We start from the raw sequence: 21,244 nt of genomic DNA, 5'->3' as shown, positions 1-21,244 counted from the left end.
TGCAATGTGTTTGTTATAAAATATGATTTAGTTGCCGCCGTCATTTACAAGTCAAATGGACCTTTATTTTATTTTCCACCAAGAGGTCATGAATAAGGAGGAACTAAACCACAGTTTACTTTCACTATCACAGCCTTAGGAAATAAAATATCAGAAGTAGGCTAGACTATGAACCACACAATGTTTTGGCATATATAATTTGAATTTACTTTTATGATCTGAACAAACAAACGAATGAGCAAATATGCCCAAACTAACGTTCATCGGATTATACTTTTGGATTTGTCTGGCGCAAAAGGTGGTTTCCGGAGGTAAATTGATTGGCAAGGCCGAACGTAGTTTTTTCCCTACTTAATATTTGTAATGTTATTTGTGTGCTATAGTGTGCTTCCTGTATAGCCTACAATATTATCACATAATGTTTGACTATCATGAACAATAGGTATATGATATGTTACAATGTGCCTTATTAACACAATGTGCGTTGCAACTTAAAGAATACACGAAGCCGCCCAAGTGTTATTCACATCAATGAAAAAATATGGCAATCTGAAACAAGAAGCTTTATATCGACATTATGGATAATAGCCTAAACCCGCTCTTCATAGTGATTTTCAACATGGAAAGTCAGAATGGTTTTAAACGAAGTCTGTGGGGGTTTCTATGAGAAATAAGGACCGCACCCTTATTATTTTTACACACACACACACTTTGGGAAGTGTTGAATATTAAGTCTTGGGCTTCCTTCCAAACACTTGCACATTTTCAAACCTTTTTACATTACTTTTTACTTACACTTCTATGTTGATTTATCCATATTGACATTGAGGTTTTAAGTTTCGGCTGACTTTTCTTAGTGGATGTACAATCATTGCGAATTGAATTATGGGGCGTTTCAGGCCCCGACGTGAACATAATTGTACACTCACAAACTCAATCAAAAACAAGGGCTGAGGGGCTTACATTGCAAACGTCCCTGGTTTGGCTAATCATTTGGACCGATGTCCAAGATGGTGACAGGGATTCCCCCAAGGGCATACGGCGAGGGTAAGTGGGTAAGTAATATTGAAATATTTGTCATTTATTTGACTGAGATGCACGCCGACAGAAAGAGCCAGCAATCCCAGGTAAAGCAACTGAGCAAGCAAAACGTCTCCCCTCTAAGTATTTGTAGACAATGTATCTGATGCTATCTGGACCAAAAGAGTATGGCACGTTTCAGCAGCAGGAAGAGGTGAAGTGAGAGGGCTCACTCTCGCCAAAATCAGTCAAGAATAAGCCATATGGGCATAATATGAAGGCATAACCTTGTTGTCTGCCTTCCCGCCTTTGGGACAATGACTCCCATCGTTAGCGCGGAGACATGAGTATCTATCTCATCATTTCAACTATGCCAGACAAAATGAGACAAAAAAATCCAGAAAATCACTTTGTCCTCCACTCGTTACCTGTATTAATGGCATCTGTTCGAACTTGTTATCAGTATAAAAGACACCTGTCCACAACCTCAAACAGTCACACTCCAAACTCCACTATGTCCAAGACCAAAGCGCTGTCAAAGGACACCAGAAACAAAATTGTAGACCTGCACCAGGCTGGGAAGACTGAATCTGCAACAGGTAAGCAGCTTGGTTTGAATAAATCAACTGTGGGAGAAATTATTAGGAAATGGAAGACATACAAGACCACTGATAATCTCCCTCGATCTGGGGCTCCACGCAAGATCTCACGCCGTGGGGTCAAAATGATCACAAGATCGGTGAGCAAAAATCCGAGAACCACACGGGGGGACCTAGTGAATGACCTGCAGAGAGCTGGGACCAAAGTAACAAAGCCTACCATCAGTAACACACTACGCCGCCAGGGACTCAAATCCTGCAGTGCCAGACGTGTCCCAGTACATGTCCAGGCCCGTCTGAAGTGTGCTAGAGAGCATTTGGATGATCCAGAAGAAGATTGGGAGAATGTCATATGGTCAGATGAAACCAAAATACAACTTTTTGGTAAAAATTCAACTCGTCGTGTTTGGAGAACAAAGAATGCTGAGTTGCATCCAAAGAACACCATACCTACTGTGAAGCATGGGGGTGGAAACATCATGCTTTGGGGCTGTTTTTCTGCAAAGGAACCAGGACGACTGATTCGTGTAAAGGAAAGAATGAATGGGGCCATGTATCGTGAGATTTTAATTGAAAACCTCCTTCCATCAGCAAGGGCATTGAAGATGAAACGTGGCTGGGTCTTTCAGCATGACAATGATCCCAAACACACTGCCCGGGCAACGAAGGAGTGGCTTCGTAAGAAGCATTTCAAGGTCCTGGAGTTGCCTAGCCAGTCTCCAGATCTCAACCCCATAGAAAATCTTTGGAGGGAGTTGAAAGCCGGTGTTGCCCAGCAACAGCCCCAAAACATCACTGCTCTAGAGGAGATCTGCATGGAGGAATGGGCCAAAATACCAGCAACAGTTTGTGAAAACCTTGTGAAGACTTACAGAAAACGTTTGACCTCTGTCATTGCCAACAAAGGGTATATAACAAAGTATTGAGATAAACTTTTGTTATTGACCAAATACTTATTTTCCACCATAATTTGCAAATAAATAAATTAAAAATCCTACAATGTGATTTTCTGGATTTTTTTTCTCATTTTGTCTGTCATAGTTGAAGTGTACCTATGATGAAAATTACAGGCCTCTCTCATCTTTTTAAGTGGGAGAACTTGCACAATTGGTGGCTGACTAAATACTTTTTTGCCCCACTGTACATGTCAGTACATACACAACAAGTAGGTCACATGGGGGAGAGGCGCTGTGCCGTGAGGTGTAGCTTTATTTGTTGTTTTTAAACCAGGTTTGCTGTTCACTTGCCCTATATAAGATGGAAGGGAGTTCCATACACTCATGTGCACTACGTCATCACACACAGCCTTTTATTCTCAAAAAGTCAGTTTGATGGGAGCATCTCTGTGGTGGGAGAATTTTCCTATTGTTTTATGCAGATTTAGAGTAATAGCATGAAACTCTGTCACGGATTGGATGAAAACCTTGCTAGTGATATAATAGGGGACAGGGTGTAGACACAGACTTTAATCTGTAGTGTAGTCTAGATACATTTCTGCTCCAGTAGTGGTGAGGGGGGACATACTAGTCAAAGTGGTCAGACTACTGTCGTATCTTTGGCTATGTCGGATTAAGTGATATGACATGCTATTCTATAAAATAATTTCTCCGTAATTAATATTACCTGATTGAGCTAATCATGTAAATGTAATTAACTAGAGAGTCAGGCACCACAAAATAATATTTATAGAGCTGTTATCTTCCGAATAAACTCTTAAAGACCTAGTAATATTTTACATCCATAGCAGTCAATATTAATCGTCATCTTAATTCAGTCTCATCTGAAATTTATGACTGTCATAAACCTACCCCCCAGGCCAAAGTCATGACACTACATAGACCAGTTATACCCAGCAAGAAGAATTCTAGACATAAACAGTAAAGGTTGATAATAATGACAGTTCAATGCCAATTGGGTTAGGACTACATATTTATACCCTAACCCTAATGTGTTCCCCTGGATACATTGATACTCTGATACATGTATGAAATGTCTGCTTTTCCAGATCTTTATCATGAAGTGGGAGGGAAGCTCGTGTTGACGCCGGACAAGTCCTCAGTGACTGACCCCATCACAAGCATCCTATGGAAGCATGGGAAGAACAAGGTGGCAGAATGGGACAAGGATTTTGGTGGTCTGGACATCTATGCTGACTTTAAAGAGCGTACAACCCTGGACAATACTACTGGAGAGCTGAAAATCAGTGGATTGATGAAAACAGACAGTGGAGTTTATTCTGTGGAGTTCAACAGCAAACTGCTAGACAAGACATATAAACTGTCTGTTATCAGTAAGTGTTTCTATGTGTGTGCGCATACATGTGTGTGTACGTACATGTGTGTATGTATGTGTGTGTGTGTGTGTGTATGTGTGTGCATGGTTGTGTAGAAACAACAGGTTATTGTAGTGCCTCAAGTATTTTCCCAAATGATTCCTGTTTCTTTCCTCTATTTACAGAGGCAGTCCCCAAACCCAAAATCACTTCTTCCTGTAACGCCAACCAAACCTCCTGCACTCTGACCTGTGAAGGTGACACCACTGATGCTGAACCCGTCACCTACAGATGGAAAGTGGCAGAGGGGGCGTGGGAAGTCGGAGTAAAACAGTTTAATGTCTTTAAGAGCGACACTGGCCAATCAAACAACGGTTACAAGTACATCTGCAAGCTGAACAACACTGTTAGTGGGAAAGTCAGTGAGCCAGTAGGAGAGGTGTTTGGTCCAGGTGAGTGGACACTCATAAGTGTGTTACAGTCTTATGGATTGATATGTCAGTAACACTGCTAGTGTTGTAGGACATTTTGAATGCTGCACTATGTAGAATTCCTGATCAACTCCTGTCAAAGTATCAATAAAACATGTTTTCATTTCAGAGCCTTCCAATACCAGTACTATTGTTGTTGGTGTTGTCATATTAGTGCTTGCTGCCGTCGTAACAGGTAAGAACAGCACATCTACAGTAACAGAGCACTGCACATGTACATAGTTCTGAAGCACAGATTGACATAACAGCACCAACAACAGTGAGCTATACCCCCTGAAGGGGATACCTGTTCTACCTGTATTTACAGTAGTGTTCAGGCTACTGCTACAGTCAAGACAAGGGGTTAGATGCACCACCTGCCGTAGGGCACAGTCTTCATAATGTGTCACAGGGAGGCACCAGTTTGGACCGGCACAATATGGATTAGTCCAGTCTGAATTAATCAGCAAAAAGGATGGTAAATACTTTGTGTCAACCTAAAAATATGTTTAGTTTACTATGGATATTCGATGTGAAATCGCTGGCTAGGATATTTTAACCTTTGTCATAGGCTACATCCATCCAATTTTTTTTTTATTGAATGGCTCAACTTTTACAGAAAACTAATGTCTGCTACGTAGGCTGAAGACATAGCCACAGTCAACATACTATACAACTGTTAGTTACAAGCAAACTAGAAAAGGACTTCAAAGAAAAGGCTCCCAGTGCCTCTGAAGATGTGGGCCATGAAACCACGGAAAGCCATTCATTTCCAATGGAAGAGAAGCGAAGTGGCAGGGGACAGTTTGGCGATGCGAGAACTGTCGGGAACAGGGCTGGACCAAAGTCAGGGAACTTTATGCAAATACTTACCCCCATCGCGGCGGGCTTGAAGTACATAAATAACAACACACGTCAATAAAACATAATGTTAGGAAACTGCTAATAATAAGCCATGGGTAGAATCTGAATTGTTTACTCCTCGTGTCCTCGCTTCCTTCTTTAAACCCATTGGAGGAGAAGGTCACAGGGGAGGGATCTCTGGCTTTCTCATCCAATGGGTTTTGAGAAGTAGTAGAGAGGAGAGAGGACGCAAGGAGTATGCCACTGAGATTCTCCCCTAGTCGCACAAGTATGCTACGTTCTCCATACAATATCGACCACAACCTTTAACTTTAACGTGACTGTGCATGAGGCCTATCTACAGGTCCATAAAAGGCTGGTTCATTTTAGCTGTGTGTGGGTGTGTGTGTGTGTGGGTGGCTTTACCATAAGAAGTAGGGGGTTTCCAGGGTTGGGGAGGTTACATGTATTTAGCTACTCTCCAACCCCCAGGGGCATTCCATTTGGATTAGCAGGGTAGCTCAAGAACAATCATTTAAGAAAGTAGACTAAAATCATTCCAATCCCGATTTAAAATGCAACGTCTGTTTAGAGTATTGGATGGCATGGCTCAGAGAGCAGCTGCCAGCATGTTACCTTTTCTTTCACTTTTAGAAAGCGGAGAACAGAGTACCAGTTTGTTTTGCCGGTCAGCAGTTTAGGCCGGTCGCCGATTGCTTTGAATCTTATGTCAGGATTTGAACTCGCCCTTGTAATCCTTGTTGTAATCTGATAGCCAGGGAATTGGTGGAGTCCTCCTTTTTGGTGACCATTGGAAACCAAAAGCTATTTTATTGCTATTAAAATATAGGTTGTGATAGCTGTAGCTTAATTGGCTCAGGAGGCTAGTGCCATTTTGGTTTCATGTATTGTTATAAAAATAAACACAACTGAACAACTTCCCCAAAATACATGTCCTGACACTCATTGACACGCGCAATCATTTTGGATGAAATCATTGAATGACTTGTACAGTGCATTCAGGAAGTATTAAGACCCCTTGACCTTTTCCACATTTTGTTGCGTTACAGCCTTATTCTAAAATGTATTAAATCGATTTTTTTGCCTCATCAATCCACATACAATACCCCATAATGACAAAGCAAAAACAGTTTTTTGTATTTTTGCTAATTTATAAATTTTTTAAAACAGAAATATTAAATTTATATAAGTATTCAGACCCATTACTCAGTACTTTGTTGAAGCATCTTTGGCAGTGTTTACAGTCTTGAGTCTTCTTGGATATGACGCTACAAGCTTGACACACCTGTATTTGGGGAGTTTCTCCCATTTTTCTCTGAAGATCCTAAAGCTCTGACAGCTTGGATGGGGAGTGTCGCTGCACAGCTATTTTCAGGTCTCTCCAGAGGTGAACCTTCGCCCTAGTCTGAGGTCCTGAACGCTCTGGAAAAGGTTTTCATCAAGGGTCACTCTGTACTTTGCGCCGTTCATCTTTCCCCCGATCCTGACTAGTCTCCCTTCTGCTGAAAAACATACCCACAGCATGATTCTGCCATAACCATGCTTCACCTTAGGGATGGTGCCAGGTTTCCTCCAGACGCAACGCTTGGCATTCAGGCCAAATAGTTCAATCTTGGTTTCAACAGACCAGAGAATCTTTTTTTCTCATGGTCTGAGAGTCTTTAGGTGCCTTTTGGCAAACTCCAAGCGGGCTTCATGCGCCTTTTACTGAGGAATGGCTTCTGTCTGTCCACTCTACCATTAAGGCCTGATTGATGGAGAGCTGATGAGATGGTTGTCCTTCTGGAAGGTTCTCCCTTCTCCACAGAGGTACTCTGTGAGTGACCATTGGGTTCTTGGTCACCTCCCTGAACAAGGCCCTTCTCCCCCGATTGCTCAGATTGGCCGGGCGGCCAGACCTAGGAAGAGTCTTGGTGGTTCCAAACTTCTTCCATTTAAGAATGATGGAGGCCACTGTGTTCTTGGGGACCGTCAATGCTGCAGAAATATTTTGGTACCCTCTGCAGATCTGTGCCTCGACACAATCCTGTCTCTGAGCTCTGGGCAATTCCTTCAACCTCATGGCTTGGTCTTTGCTCTGACGTGCACTGTCAACTGTGGGAACTTATATAGACAGGTGTGTGCCTTTCCAAATCATGTCCATTCAATTGAATTTACCACAGTTTGACTCTAATCAAGTTGTAGAAACATCTCAGGGATGATCAATGGAAACAGGATGCACATGGGCTCAATTTCGAGTTAATAGAAAAGAGTCTGAATACTTATGTAAATAAGGTATTTCTGTTTTTTATTTTATTATATATTTGCAAACATTTCTAAAAACCTGTTTTCGCTGTTTTACTATGGGGTATTGTGTGTCAAAAAAAATATTTGATCAATTTTAGAATAAAGGTGTAATGTAAGAAAATATGGAACAAGGGAAAGGGTCTGAATACTTTCTGAGTGCATAGTATGTGTACGTTTATTTTGCAACAGCAGTGGGGTGTTCAGCATGTTAGCTCCCTTCAAAAAAGCATGTGTATATTTTGTGCGTCCTTGTTGATTGTAGGACTTAGTTGTATGCCTTTTATTTCAACGCACGTGTAGGATTTATCGAGCATAGTTTGCATTTGTCGTCAGCTGTTTTATGCACTGGTTACTTTCACATTGATCTTGTCATTTGAAGTCGGCCTGGTGCAGGTACTGTATGCATGTTGTTTATTGGTGCTTTCAGAAATGATGTATTTTTATTGCAGCTTAAGCATGCAAATGTGGGTGAAGTCATACTCAACAGCTGACAGAATGGTTCATGCAGAATTGTACTTTAAGAGGTATTTCTCACTCTGATTAAAACATAGATTTTTTTACTCCTCAGGACTTTTGGTGTGGAAGAAAAAGACAAGTAAGATAATTCTCTGTCTCTTCCTGTCTCAATTCTTCATACTCACTGCTTCACAAAAATGGTAGAACATTTGGATTCCAGTGAAAACAAAGAACCATTTGAATGAAAATGTTAATAATGTCTTACATTTTTGTATTTTTTCCCTCTCAGGATATCCCCATAACACCTGGATTGACTTTTTGAGAAAGTTTTTTTGTGCAAGGTTTGGTAAGTGTTACCTTAACTGGTCCATATTCAACCTGCTAACGGGGTCCCCAAAGTACAGACACAGCATTATTCATGTATACATGTATATTCACAACCTTCCATGCACTGTGATAGAGAGTGTGAATTCACAGATGTAATTCAACAGCCCAGAATTTTTCCAAGTTTTCTCATCATAACCTTATGCAAACTTTAAAGGGCAAATACCTCCTAAATTCAAGGAACCTTTTCTACTCTATTTGCTGTAAACAATGTCGATGGATGGTGAAACTTTACAGGGGATGCAGGTAACAATCAGAATTATTTTCCCCGGATACTGTTTATCACACTATAGGGGATGATCAGGTCACCAACCGTGGAGCCTCAGGGATTCTATCTGGGGTTGCCATGGATACAGTTTATAGCACTGTAGGGGAGAAGTCTTCTAGTGATTACTCCAGGAATCAGAATAATAACAATCATCCCACTAACACAGGTAGTAACACTAACACACCTTTTACTTAGTACTTCTATGGGGATATTTTGACCATGCTGATATGTAGAGATGTTGTCAGTAATGTGTTTCTCATATTATTTGTGGTGGAATTTATTTGAAGAACATGTTTTAGTGACGTCTACATACAGTATGAGAAGGTGATTACTGAGTTTAAAGTGAGCAATGTGTGGACTAACATATATAAAATGTGTATGATGCAGTTGGAATCTGCAAGGAAAATGTGCTTTAAATGATGTACTTGTGATGAGTATTTGAAATAAACCAAAACCCAGAAGGTTATCTTTACATCTATGCATTTTTGCACTGTCAAAATGTCACCCATAGAGGTAACACTGTGGATAAAGATTGTCCCTGTCACCCCTTGCTAGGTTGTACTGTTGAAAAGCCAATTACTTCACAATCTTCATTCAGGACATTTTCAGTTCTGAGAACTGTTTCCATGTTGTTTTGTTTGATATGATTGTTGCAGGTTTAGAGATGTGGCTTGTTTCAGAACGTCTCAAGTCCATTGCAGGTTTAGAGATGTGGCTTGTTTCAGAATGTCTCAAGTCCATTGCAGGTTTTGTGTCTTTAAGAGCTCATGGTTAAACCATTCATCTACTGCAGGGGTAGACAACCCTGGTCCTGGAGGGCCGTGGGAACTTCATGTTTTTGATTTAACCAACCTGGAAGACCAAGTGCGTTGAATTTAGGCAATCACTGAACTGATCAATTAGCTCAGTTGGTCTGGTGTGGCGCCTAGTTGGAACGAAATCCTGCTGCACACTCCAGGAACAGGGTTACCTACCCCTGATCTATGTTACAAATCCAATAGTTGCATCATCATCATTCAATATTGTCACAACAAAGATGTTTGAGAATGCTAAACTGATCTATTCTCTCTTCAGTTAGATCCAGTGATGGAAACAACCAAACCACAGGCAAGTCCTCCAGCTAATTTAAGACGTCATGAAGCAGAAGTAGCATTAGAAGTTAGATGCTCATCTGCATATCTCAGAATATCACAAGAACATAGCAATCAATCTATTTTATTGGAATTCTGTTAATTACTTTAAGTAGGAAGTCGCTGTGTAAATCAATGACACTTGATGGTAAGACACAGTGGCAGTCACCATGAATTCTGTCACTCAGCATCCTTTTCATTGTCATCCAGAAGTGAACACAACAAATACTAATATGGTTTGTGTATGAGAATGCTAAACTCAACTTCTCTCCTCTTCTTCTCAACTAAAGGCAGTGATGGAGTCCAGCCAGAAAAAGGCAAGTAATCCAGTTAATTTAAGACTGTATAAAGCAGAAGTAACTTCTTAAGTAGCATTTGAGGTCGTAGGAGAGAGGCTGTAGTTAATGTTTTCCTTCTGTGATTCTGCAGAGACGGTTAGGCTACTGTCCATCAAAACAGGGGATGATGACACAGACAAATTGCAGGGGAATGGAGGTGTGTATGAGACTTAAGCGGATGGTTTAACCTGTAACAGATCGGGAATCAGTGCTTTGGCAGTTACAGTACACCCAATGCATATCTGTTCCGGATGATTCACATAACTGACTGATTCTTAAAAGCTAAATACATTATACTGTGCATTACAAATATAAAGGGTTCATCTAGAACAGGGGTGGGGCTGCATTCCGAATACGTAAAAGGCACACCCCCAGCCCTCAAATTAAGTGGACACTTCTGATGACGTATGACGAGTTGACACTTGAAGGGCAAGGGAGGAATGTATGAATGAATGAATGAATGTTAAATGGACCGCCCTTGCCAGGACATTTGTCTCTCATTTGTCCCACGGTTGTGTTTTCAGTCGTCATGGAACCACCGGTAGCTGTTGTGTGGGTGCTTTATATGCTCTACAGTCATTTATGATAGCATTTCCTATCTTGGCAAGAAGACAACGCATCCACAGACATCGAATACTTGCCATCCAACGATATTGGGTAAATCCAAACGTATTATGTGTGATGTCAGGGAAAGTTGAAAGCTAACCAAACAAAAACATCATTACTTTTATGAGATGTTTGTCCCGTCAGGTGAATTATTAACTTATTTACATTATTTTTTACTTATGTATGTTGACTTCTCCATATTGATGTTGGTTTTACGTTTAGGTTGACTTCTCTTAGCAGATGTACAATCATCACGAATTGTATTATGAGGCGTTTCAGGCCCGGGAGTGAACAGAATTATACACTCGCACACTATCACAAACGAGGTCTGAGGGGTTATGTTGCCAAGTTCCTTGCTTGGCTAATTGTTTGGACCGACGGCAAAGATGGCTGCGGGGATTCCCCCAAGGGCGTAAGGCAAGTGTAAGTGGAGGATGGTGTGTCTTTTACGTGTTTGGAACGCAGCCTGGAAATCGTCAGACATTCGGCCCTCCGTTGAATGAGTTCGACACATGACCTAGAGGGTTACTAGAAATTATCTGATTAGAAAGTTTGTCCTTCTGTTCTCATTAGCAGCAGAAGTCAGCAGATCCAACAGTCCTAAATATGAGTCAAAGCCTGATGATAAGAAGACACAGTGGCATTCACCTGGAATTCTGGCACTTATCATCCTTTTCATTGTCATCCAGAAGTGAACACAACAAATACTAATATGGTTTGTGTATGAGAATGTTAAGCTTAACTTCTCTTTCTTCTCCTCATCTAAAGGCAGTGATGGAGTCCAGCCAGGACCAGGCATGTAATCCAGTTCATTTAAGGCTGTATAAAGTAGAAAAAACGTCTTTAAAGATGAACTATGCAGAAATCGCTCCGCCATTTCCTGATTTCTAAAATTCTAGTAGTTAAACTAAAATTAGGCCATGTGAAGAACAAGCAGTCATTGTGTAGCTAATCATTGTACCAAAAATGAAATATATTTTCCAAACCAAAAATATTGGATATTCAGCTGTTTTGAAGCTGGTGTAAAAAAGAAGAAGAAAAGAACAGGAAGCATAGAAGAGATCTGCTGCTTCTTAGATTAGCTTTCAATGAGAATGAAAGATCTAGAACTCACATTTCTATGAATTTGTTTGGGTCTCCCACTGCTTTAAGCAGTGTTTTATGCAGTAGGAGAGAGGCTGTAGTTGATTTCCTTCTGTGTGTGGTTCCGCAGAGGTTACAGTGGCCATCACCAGAAATCTGTTTACATTTAATTAGGAACCTTTACTCGTGTGTGTGTGAGAGAGAGAATGCACAGCTGTAATCCCGACACCCAGAATAATAGTTTTATCATCATAACCTTATGCACACTTAAAAGGACAAATATCTCCTAAATTCAAGAAACCTCTTCTACTCTGTTTGCTGTAAACAATCTTGATGGATGGTGTAGCTTTACACGGTACACAGGCAACAATCAAAATGATGTTGCCCCGAATATCGTTTATTGCGCTATAGGGGATGATCAGGTCACCAACCGTGGAGCTTCAGGGATTCTATCTGGGGTTGCCAAGGATACAGTTTATAGCACTGTAGGGGAGAAGTTTTTTAGAGATTACTCCAGCAATCAGAATAATAACAATCATTCCACTAACACAGGTAACACTATCACACCTTTTACATGGTACTTCTATGGGGATATTTTGACAATGCAGATATGTAGAGATGTTGCCAGAAATGTTTTTCTCATATTATTTGTGGTGGAATTTATTTGAAGAACATGTTTTAGTGACGTCTACATACAGTATGAGAAGGTGATTACTAATGTGAGTTTAAAGTGAGCAGTGTGTGGACTAACATATATAAAATGTGTATGATGCAGTTGGAATCTGCAAGGAAAATGTGCTTTAAATTAAGTGCCAAGTTTACTTTAATATGATCATTATTAAATCAATATTTGTGCATAAAAACATTTCCACTTTTATTTCTCACATATTTTATTTGACAGACACAAAGATCCCACCTTGTCTTGTGTGTTTTGTCGACATTTGGAAAGTTTACTGACATTAGTTGTTTCCAACAGGCTGGTCATTCAGTTTGTTTTTTATTGGACATGTACTTACATAAAAAGGTTGGATGGACACCTGGTTACAGATGGAGGTGAAAGTGGCGTTACACTGGAATTCTACCATCAAATATGTTGAGGATTGTTAGAACAAGTCGGGTTTGAAAAACATTGTGGTGGGAGGGCTTGTCCTGTCTAAACAAACACTGTCTGGGAAACACTGGTGGTTCAGTAGAGAGGCTGTAGAACATGGTTTACCCTCTCTGTTTGTTTCCTCAGTGGCCGAGTCTAAAACGGATGGCTGCGCTGCACCAGTGGGCGAGGATGAGTCTAAACCGGATGGCTGCGCTGCACCAGTGGACGAGGATGAGTCTAAAACGGATGGCTGCGCTGCACCAGTGGACGAGGATGAGTCTAAAACGGATGGCTGCGCTGCGCCAGTGGACGAGGATGAGTCTAAAACGGATGGCTGCGCTGCACCAGTGGGCGAGGATGAGTCTAAAACGGATGGCTGCGCTGCACCAGTGGGCGAGGATGAGTCTAAAACGGATGGCTGCGCTGCACCAGTGGGCGAGGATGAGTCTAAAACGGGTGGCTGCGCTGCACCAGTGGGCGAGGATGAGTCTAAAACGGATGACTGTGCTGCACCAGTGGGCGAGGATGAGTCTAAAATGGATGGCAGCACTGCACCAGGGGCTGACCTAAACGCAGCTGATGGAGAGGCAAAAGGAGGTGTGTATGAGAAAGGGATAGTAAACCTCAAGTCCCTCTAAATGCATCGGGATAAATGTACAGACCTCAGTCTCAAATAGATGGGGAAAGACTGGCATCTTAAACTGTCATAACAGAGCAGGAATCAGTGCCATTGTAATTACAGCATTCTTTAATCACATTAATTCTGAATGGTTTCATTTCTCAAGTTCAGTCCTCCTATTGTGTTTTCTTGCAGGGAAAGATGATTCGTATTGTAGGACGGTAAGTTGGAGTGTGATAACAATGTAGACTGTTTTCACCTAATTTCCCTTTATTGTGCAATACTTCTTGCCACACTCTGGTCAACTCACTATAAGTAGACTGTTAGTCTGTTACCAACTCTTGTTCCTACTAACTGACGTCTCTCTAGACAGGGAACTGTGGACCAGAGGTACGCAGAGGATCATGAAGACAAGAGAACCCATCGTCTCACCTGAGTTACCAGCACTGGACGACAAGGCATTCTAACGTTCAGAGAACATTTCCATAGCAATAGACTGGCTTGTGTTCGGTGAAACTGAGGTCCATTTATAACAGTCACTTGTCCTTTCTAAACAAGTGTGCTTTATAAAAACAAGGAGTGGGAAATGTGTAGCAATAGTTTGACCCCTAGAAGACCTTTTTGAAATTGAAAGTATAGAAATGCACAAGCCCAACAAAGAAAAGCACCTTTAAAGCATCACATTAAAGCTTTGATTAGAAATGAAGCAGCAACAAATCATAAACCAACTCAAAATTGGATGCAATAAGGCTTTCTTGTCTCAGATATAACCAGCAATCAAATGAATAGTCAATACTGTCAGTAGTCCAAAGGTCAAAGTCAAAGAGATTCAGTTCAACCAAAAATGTCCTTTAAATCCAGGATTCCCAAGATTCAATTCAGTTCTTTCCCAAAAAAGGTAAATCCACAAAAAATATAAATTATATTCCAATAGTAAGAGCAGGAGAGTCGATCAACAATTCACATTCAATCAGATACACTCATCATTCCGTGGCGTTGAATGGAAATCCTTAAATCCAGTCATTTCCCTTTTAATGGCAAATAATCCAGTGGAACAGGTTTAAACTACACCATTACGGAGCTATTTTACTTGCAAAGTTTTCAAAAAAGCATTTCCTCTTTGTTCCTCACACCATAGCCTTTAAAAAAAAAAAAGTTAGCTCTTCCCTTTCCTACACACACACATGACCACATACTTAAATTGACAGGTATCATTTCTGGCCAATCAACAGATTATCCACTTTGTGGCACTTACATCATGGTAAGGAATACATGCATGACCATTAATTCTGTTTCGTATCACATTTAATGTGGCAACGTTACACGCGTTTGTTTATTTTAATCTTGTTTAGTAAGTAATGTCCAAAGCTGCCCTCTTCTACTCTGCATATTTCTGATCTTCTACCTGTCCTCTCTTCTATTTAAAAACACAATTATTGCTAGCAAGTGTTATGCACATGTCAAGATATTAGGTAAACAAGCAGAGGAATTTCCATGCCCCGTAGGCTTTTGTATTTTAACTGAATTTGCTTGTTTGTATGCTTATATTGACATGATCATTTTCCCTTGTTGTACATTAATCCTAGTGTATGTGGTTTGTGTGTTGTTTGTGTGTTGTATGTAAGAAGTTTGGATAAAAGCCTTTGTATATTTTGCAAAAAACACTCAGGCCAAATATATTTAAATATGGAAATAACAAGGGGTGCTGCTGAGAATCTTTGTCATAGTATTTTTCGCCGCTCATATAGAAGTATTTTGTTTATATTATTCACACACACACACACACACACACACACACACACACACATATATATATATATATATATATATATATATCAAAAGTTTGGAAACCTATTCATTCAAGGGGTTTTTCTTTATTTTTATAATTTTCTACATTGTAGAATCCTAGTGAAGACATTAATGAGGCTGGTAACTCTAATGAACTTCTCCTGTGCAGCAGAGGTAACTCTGGGTCTTCCTTTCCTGTGGTAGTCCTCATGAGAGCCAGTTTCATCATAGCTCTTGATGGTTTTTGCAACTGCACTTGAAGAAACTTTCAAAGTTCTTGAAATTTTCCAGAGGCAAAATAACCAGGGATGTTGTCTTGATAAGTGTATGAATTAGACCATTTTCTTGTCCTGCTAAGCCTTCAAAATGTGACACATACTTTTGGGTGTCAGGGAAAATGTATGGAGTAAAAAGTACATTATTTTCTTTAGGAATGTAGTGAAGAAGTTGTCCAAAATATAAATAGTAAAGTACAGATACCCCCAAAAAAACAACTTAAGTAAAAATATGTTAAAGTACCACTTAAGCACTTCACACCATTGCAGCTTTGCACATTCTTAGCATTCTCTCAACCAGCTTCATGTAGTCACCTGGAATGCATTTCAATTAATAGGTGTGCCTTGTTAAAAGTTAATATGTGGACTTTCTTGCCTTCTTAATGTCTTTGACCCAATCAGATGTGTTGGGACAAGGTAGGGGTGGTATACAGAAGATGTCCTATTTGGTAAAAGACCAAGTGCATATTATGGCAAGAACAGCTCAAATAATCAAAGACAAATGACAGCCCATCATTACTTTAAGACATGAAGGTCAGTCAATCCAGAAAAATTCAAGAACTTTGAAAGTTTCTTCAAGTGTAGCCGCTAAAACCAGCAAGCTCTATGATAAAACTGGCTCTCATGAGGACCGCCACAGGAAAGGAAGACCCAGAGTTCTCTCTGCTGCAGAGGATAAGTTCATTAAAGTTACCAGCCTCAGAAATCATCAATTAACTGCACCTCAGATTGTTCAAGTAACACACATCTCAACATCAGCTTTTCAGAGGAGACTACGTGAATCAGTCCTTCATGGTCGAATTGCTGCAAAGAAACCACTGCTAAAGGACACCAATAGGAAGAAGACTTGCTTGGGCCAAGAAAGACGATCAATGGACATTAGACTGGTGGAAACGTATTTTTATCTGATGTTTCCAAATTTGAGATTTTTGGTTGCAACTGCCGTGTCTTTTTGAGAGGCAGAGTAGGTGAACGGATATCTCTGCTTGTGTGGTTCCCACCGTGAAGCATGGAGGAAGAGGTGTGATGGTGTGAGGGCGCTTTTGCCGGTGACATTGTAAGTGATTTATTTTGAATTCAAGGCACACTTAACCAGCATGGCTACCACAACATTCTGCAGCGACACGCCATCCCATCTGGTTTGCGCTTAGTGGGACTATCATTTGTTTTTCAACAGGACAATGACCCAATACACCTCCAGGCTGTGTAAGGGGTCTTTGACCAAGAAGGAGAGTGATGGAGTGCTGCATCAGATGACCTGGCCTCCACAATCACTCGACCTCAACCCAATTGAGGGTTGAAAAAGCAAGTAATCAGCATATGTGGGAACTCCTTCAAGGCTGTTGGAAAAGCATTCCAGGTGACTACCTCATGAAGCTGTTTGTGAGATTGCAAAGCTGTCATTAAGGCAAAGGATGGCTACTTTGAGGAATCTAAAATAAAACCAAAAAATTACAGTAAAGTTTAACCTTCACTTTTACGTCATGTCTGCTAGGTAGGCAGGCGTAAGACCGCCACAGTGAGTCAACATACTACAAACAGTCGGTAGCTACAAACAAACTAGCAAAATGACTTCTAAGAAAAGGCTCACACTTCATAGCGTCACTTTGACAGAAGCGATACTCTGCGCAGTATCATCAGGTAGGTTATTCTGTTGCACAGGTTGTTGTCTGGGTGGTGCAAAACTCTTCTTTTAAAGATGCACTCGTGTTTATTACAAGTTACTGGTCTGTTGTGTGTGCTGATTACAAACAAGGATATCACAAGTCAATACAGCATAATCTTACGACACTGCTAATAAAAACACAGATACCTTAAAAAAATGGAGAGGCGTGGATCAGAAAACCAGTGTGACCTGGTGTGACCTCCATTTGCCTCATGCAGCGCAACACATCTCCTTTGCATAGAGTTGATCAGACTGTGGAATGTTGTCCCACTCCTTTTCAATGGCTGTGCAAAGTTGCTGCATATTGGCGTGAACTGGAACTGGTGAACTGGAACACATCGATCCAGAACATCCCAAACATGCTCAATGGGTGACATGCCTGGTGAATATGCAGGCCATGGAAGAACTGGAACATTTTCTGCTTACTGCAATTGTGTACAGATCCTTGCGACATGGGGCTGTGTATTGTCATACTGAAACATTAGGTGATGGCGGTGGATTAATGGTACGACAATGGGCCTCAGGATCTTGTCACGGTAACTGTGCATTCAAATGGCCATAGATAAAATGCAATTGTGTTCATTGTCTTTACCTTTCGTCTGCCCATACCATAACTCCACCGCCACCATGGGGCACACTATTCACAAGGTTGATGTCAGCAAACAGCTTGCCAAAATGACGCCACGTCTGTCATCTGCCTGGTACAGTTGAAACACCTGTGGCATTGTGTTGGGTGACAAAACTGCACATTCTAGAGTGGCCTTTTATTGTCCCTAGCACAAGATTCATCTGTGTAATGATCATGCTGTTTAATCAGCTTGTTGATATACAGTGGGGAGAACAAGTATTTGATACACTGCCGATTTTGCAGGTTTTCCTACTCAAAGCATGTAGAGGTCTGTAATTTGTATCATAGGTACACTTCAACTGTGAGAGACGGAATCCAAAACAAAAATCCAGAAAATTACATTGTATGATTTTTAAGTAATTAATTAGCATTTTATTGCATGACATAAGTATTTGATACATCAGAAAAGCAGAACTTAATATTTGGTACAGAAACCTTTGTTTGCAATTACAGAGATCATACGTTTCCTGTAGTTCTTGACCAGGTTTGCATACACTGCAGCAGGGATTTTGGCCCACTCCTCCATACAGACCTTCTCCAGATCCTTCAGGTTTCGGGGCTGTCGCTGGGCAATACAGACTTTCAGCTCCCTCCAAAGATTTTCTATTGGGTTCAGGTCTGGAGACTGGCTAGGCCACTCCAGGACCTTGAATTGCTTCTTACGGAGCGGAGCCACTCCTTAGTTGCCCTGGCTGTGTGTTTCGGGTCATTGTCATGCTGGAAGACCCAGCCACGACCCATCTTCAATGCTCTTACTGAGGGAAGGAGGTTGTTGGCCAAGATCTCGCGATATATGGGCCCATCCATCCTCCCCTCAATACGGTGCAGTCGTCCTGTCCCCTTTGCAGAAAAGCATAGTAGAAAAGCAGAACAAATAGTTATTGTGACTACGCCCATTTTAGCTCGCTCATTAATGTCATAATCAAAATTACGGATTGCCTTCTATACACTCATCGTTCCCTTATGCCATAGTTTGTACACCTAAATTGTCAGTAGAAACCACATTTGTTTAAGCAAGTCAGCCAGATCAGCTATGTTATTTAAAAGTCAGTAAATGAGTCTGAATGAATTGTTTCGAAGCCAGATAAAGCTCCGCTGATAGCCAGTAGTAGCGGTGGTAAGGATTCCCTCCATGATGCTGAAAAGAAGGGTCTGCTGTTGGGCGCCGTTTGCCACTGTTATAGTGCAATTAATGTCATTGTTAGTGTTGAGTTGTGGCTTTGCCGGCATGCAGCTACCATTTTATTTACTTTTTGCCCCACCAAGATCGCCACTGTTTACAAGACATAAACTATCTGTCATCAGTACCTTGTTATATGTGTGTGTTTGTGTATATAGGGCTGTGAAAAAGTATTTGCCCCCTTTCTGATTTTTTCTATTTTAGCAACATGTTTTGACACAGAATATTTTTTGATCTTCAACCAAAACATAATATTAGATAAAGGAAACCTGAGTGAACAAATAATAAAACAACATGTGGATACTTGGGTTTTGGCGCATGAGCTACTGGTTTCAGGTCCTTCCACAACATTTAGTGGTGGTAGCTATTCAAGTGTGTTAACTTCTGTGCAGCGTGGGGAGCCAACATGATGCAGAACAGACCCCCAATATGCAGGCTAAGTGGAGCAGGCACTGTGCGCAGTTAAGGGGGACATCTGCAGCACCGAAAGTAACACAGATTCTAGTGCCAAATCATTCTTCATGTTCTAGTATTGAAAAAGTACCTTAAGATTCCGTATACCGTGCAACACTATATCAAGCATTTTCCCAAATTATTCCTGTTTCTTTCCTCTATTTACAGAGACAGTCCCCAAACCCACCATCACTTCTTCTTGTAACCCAGACAAAACCTCCTGCACTCTGACCTGTGAAGGTGACACCACTGATGCTGAACCAGTCACCTACAGCTGGAAAGGGGGAGAGGGGCCGTGGGAGGTCTTAGACAAACAGCTGAATGTCTCTAAGAGCAACACTGGCAAATCAACCAATGGTTACAAGTACATCTGCAAGCTGAAGAACTCTGATGGAGAAGGGGAAGTCAGTGAGCCAGTTGAGAGAGGTGTTTGGTCCGGGTCAGTGAGTTACAGTCTTATGTATTGATATGTTAGTAACACTGTTAGTGTTGTAGGACATTTTGAATGCTGCACTATGTTGAATTCCTGATCAACTCCTGTTAAAGTATCAATACAAAATGTTTTTTTCATTTCAGAGCCTTCCAATATCGGTGCTGTTGTTCCTTTCATTGTCACTGCAATATTAACACTTGTCTGCCTAATTAATAGGTAAGAACAGCACATCTACAGTAACAGAGCACTGTACATGTACATAATTGTGAAGCACAGATTGACTTAACAGCAGCAACAACTGGGAGCTATACCCCCTGAAGGGGGTATCTGTTCTACCTGTATTTACAGTAGTGTTCAGATGTGCAGGTGCTGTATGTAGGATGTTTATTGGTGCTCTCAGAAAATATGTATTTTAATTGCAGCTTAAACATGTAATTGTGGGTGAAGTCATACTCAATAGCTGACGGAAAATGAATGCAGACTTGTACTTTAAGAAGTGATAAAAGATGAACATTTTTACTCCCTGGTTTGGTTGGTATGGAAGAAAATAAAAGGTATGATGATTGTCTGGCTCTTCCTGGTTCAACTCTTCATACTCAGTGCTTCCCCAAAGTGTTACACAATGTGAAGTCCATTTAAATGCTTTAAGTGTCTTAATAATGTCTTACATTTGTGTGTCTTTTTCATTTCAGGATATCCCCAAGACACCCGGATCAACTTCTTTTTTGAATGTTTTGTTTTGTGGTGGAATTTATTGTACGTTTTGCCCTAAATTGACTCAACCTGCTAACAGGGTCCCCAAAGTAATACAAACACAACATTATTCATGTATATATTCACAACCTTTCATGCACTGCACACATGCTTCCTCTCAGCACAGGACAGCAGTGTTGTTTTTGTCCCATCCCAGAAATCAAGAAACCTGTTTTAATGTAAGTGTATGTGTGCGAGAGAGAGAGAGTGCATAGCTGTAGTCCTACCACCCAGAATATTTCCATATTTTCTCATCATAACCTTACGCATGGAACGTATTTTACTCTGTTTGCTGTAAACAATGTTGATGGATGGTGTAACTTTAGGGATCCAGTCAACAATCAGATTTCTGTTTCCCTGGATACTGTTTATCACACTGTAGGGGATGTTCAGGTTGCCAACCGTGGAGCTTCAGGGGTTCTTTCTGGTCTGCTTGTGGTAAATCATGGGGTGTTGGGTTGAGCGTGCAGAGATTAACACAGAGACAGGGAGGTTCTAGTCAGCAAACACGACTTTACTAGGCTATAAAATACAATCACGTAGGGTTGGCTCGGTCCTTCTTCTCAGCTTCTGCTCTATG

At 40.9% G+C, this 21,244-nt stretch overlaps 1 protein-coding gene across 2 annotated transcripts; it reads left to right on the top strand.

Moving 5' to 3' along the window:
• Nucleotides 1-3: 3 nt before the first annotated feature.
• On the top strand, nucleotides 4-15,187 carry LOC139412904 (SLAM family member 7-like). Of its 2 annotated transcripts, none has more exons than XM_071159745.1 (9): nucleotides 4-311; nucleotides 3,625-3,909; nucleotides 4,077-4,343; nucleotides 4,492-4,557; nucleotides 8,080-8,106; nucleotides 8,257-8,313; nucleotides 13,014-13,466; nucleotides 13,684-13,709; nucleotides 13,858-15,187. In XM_071159745.1, the coding sequence occupies exons 1-9, from the start codon at nucleotides 245-247 to the stop codon at nucleotides 13,894-13,896; spliced, it is 1,287 nt and encodes a 428-aa protein (XP_071015846.1). In that variant the 5' UTR covers nucleotides 4-244; the 3' UTR covers nucleotides 13,897-15,187. The 2 variants fall into 2 exon arrangements, with proteins under 2 accessions (XP_071015846.1, XP_071015845.1); XM_071159744.1 differs by having other exon boundaries at nucleotides 80-311; nucleotides 13,862-15,187.
• Nucleotides 15,188-21,244: the final 6,057 nt, after the last annotated feature.

The sequence above is a fragment of the Oncorhynchus clarkii genome, chromosome 7 (genome assembly GCF_045791955.1).
Source record: "Oncorhynchus clarkii lewisi isolate Uvic-CL-2024 chromosome 7, UVic_Ocla_1.0, whole genome shotgun sequence".
NCBI lineage: Eukaryota > Metazoa > Chordata > Actinopteri > Salmoniformes > Salmonidae > Oncorhynchus > Oncorhynchus clarkii.
The sequence above is the reverse complement of the archived record's forward strand: the minus strand, read 5'-3'. Positions and strand labels throughout refer to the sequence as shown.

Coding starts and splice junctions, on each gene's coding strand:
- LOC139412904 (XM_071159744.1), top strand. CDS start 245: ATGCCCAAACTAACGTTCATCGGATTATACTTTTGGATTTGTCTGGCG. Junction 8,107..8,256: donor GGTGTGGAAGAAAAAGACAA/GTAAGATAATTC, acceptor TTTCCCTCTCAG/GATATCCCCATAACACCTGG. Junction 13,710..13,861: donor ATGATTCGTATTGTAGGACG/GTAAGTTGGAGT, acceptor CTCTCTAGACAG/GGAACTGTGGACCAGAGGTA.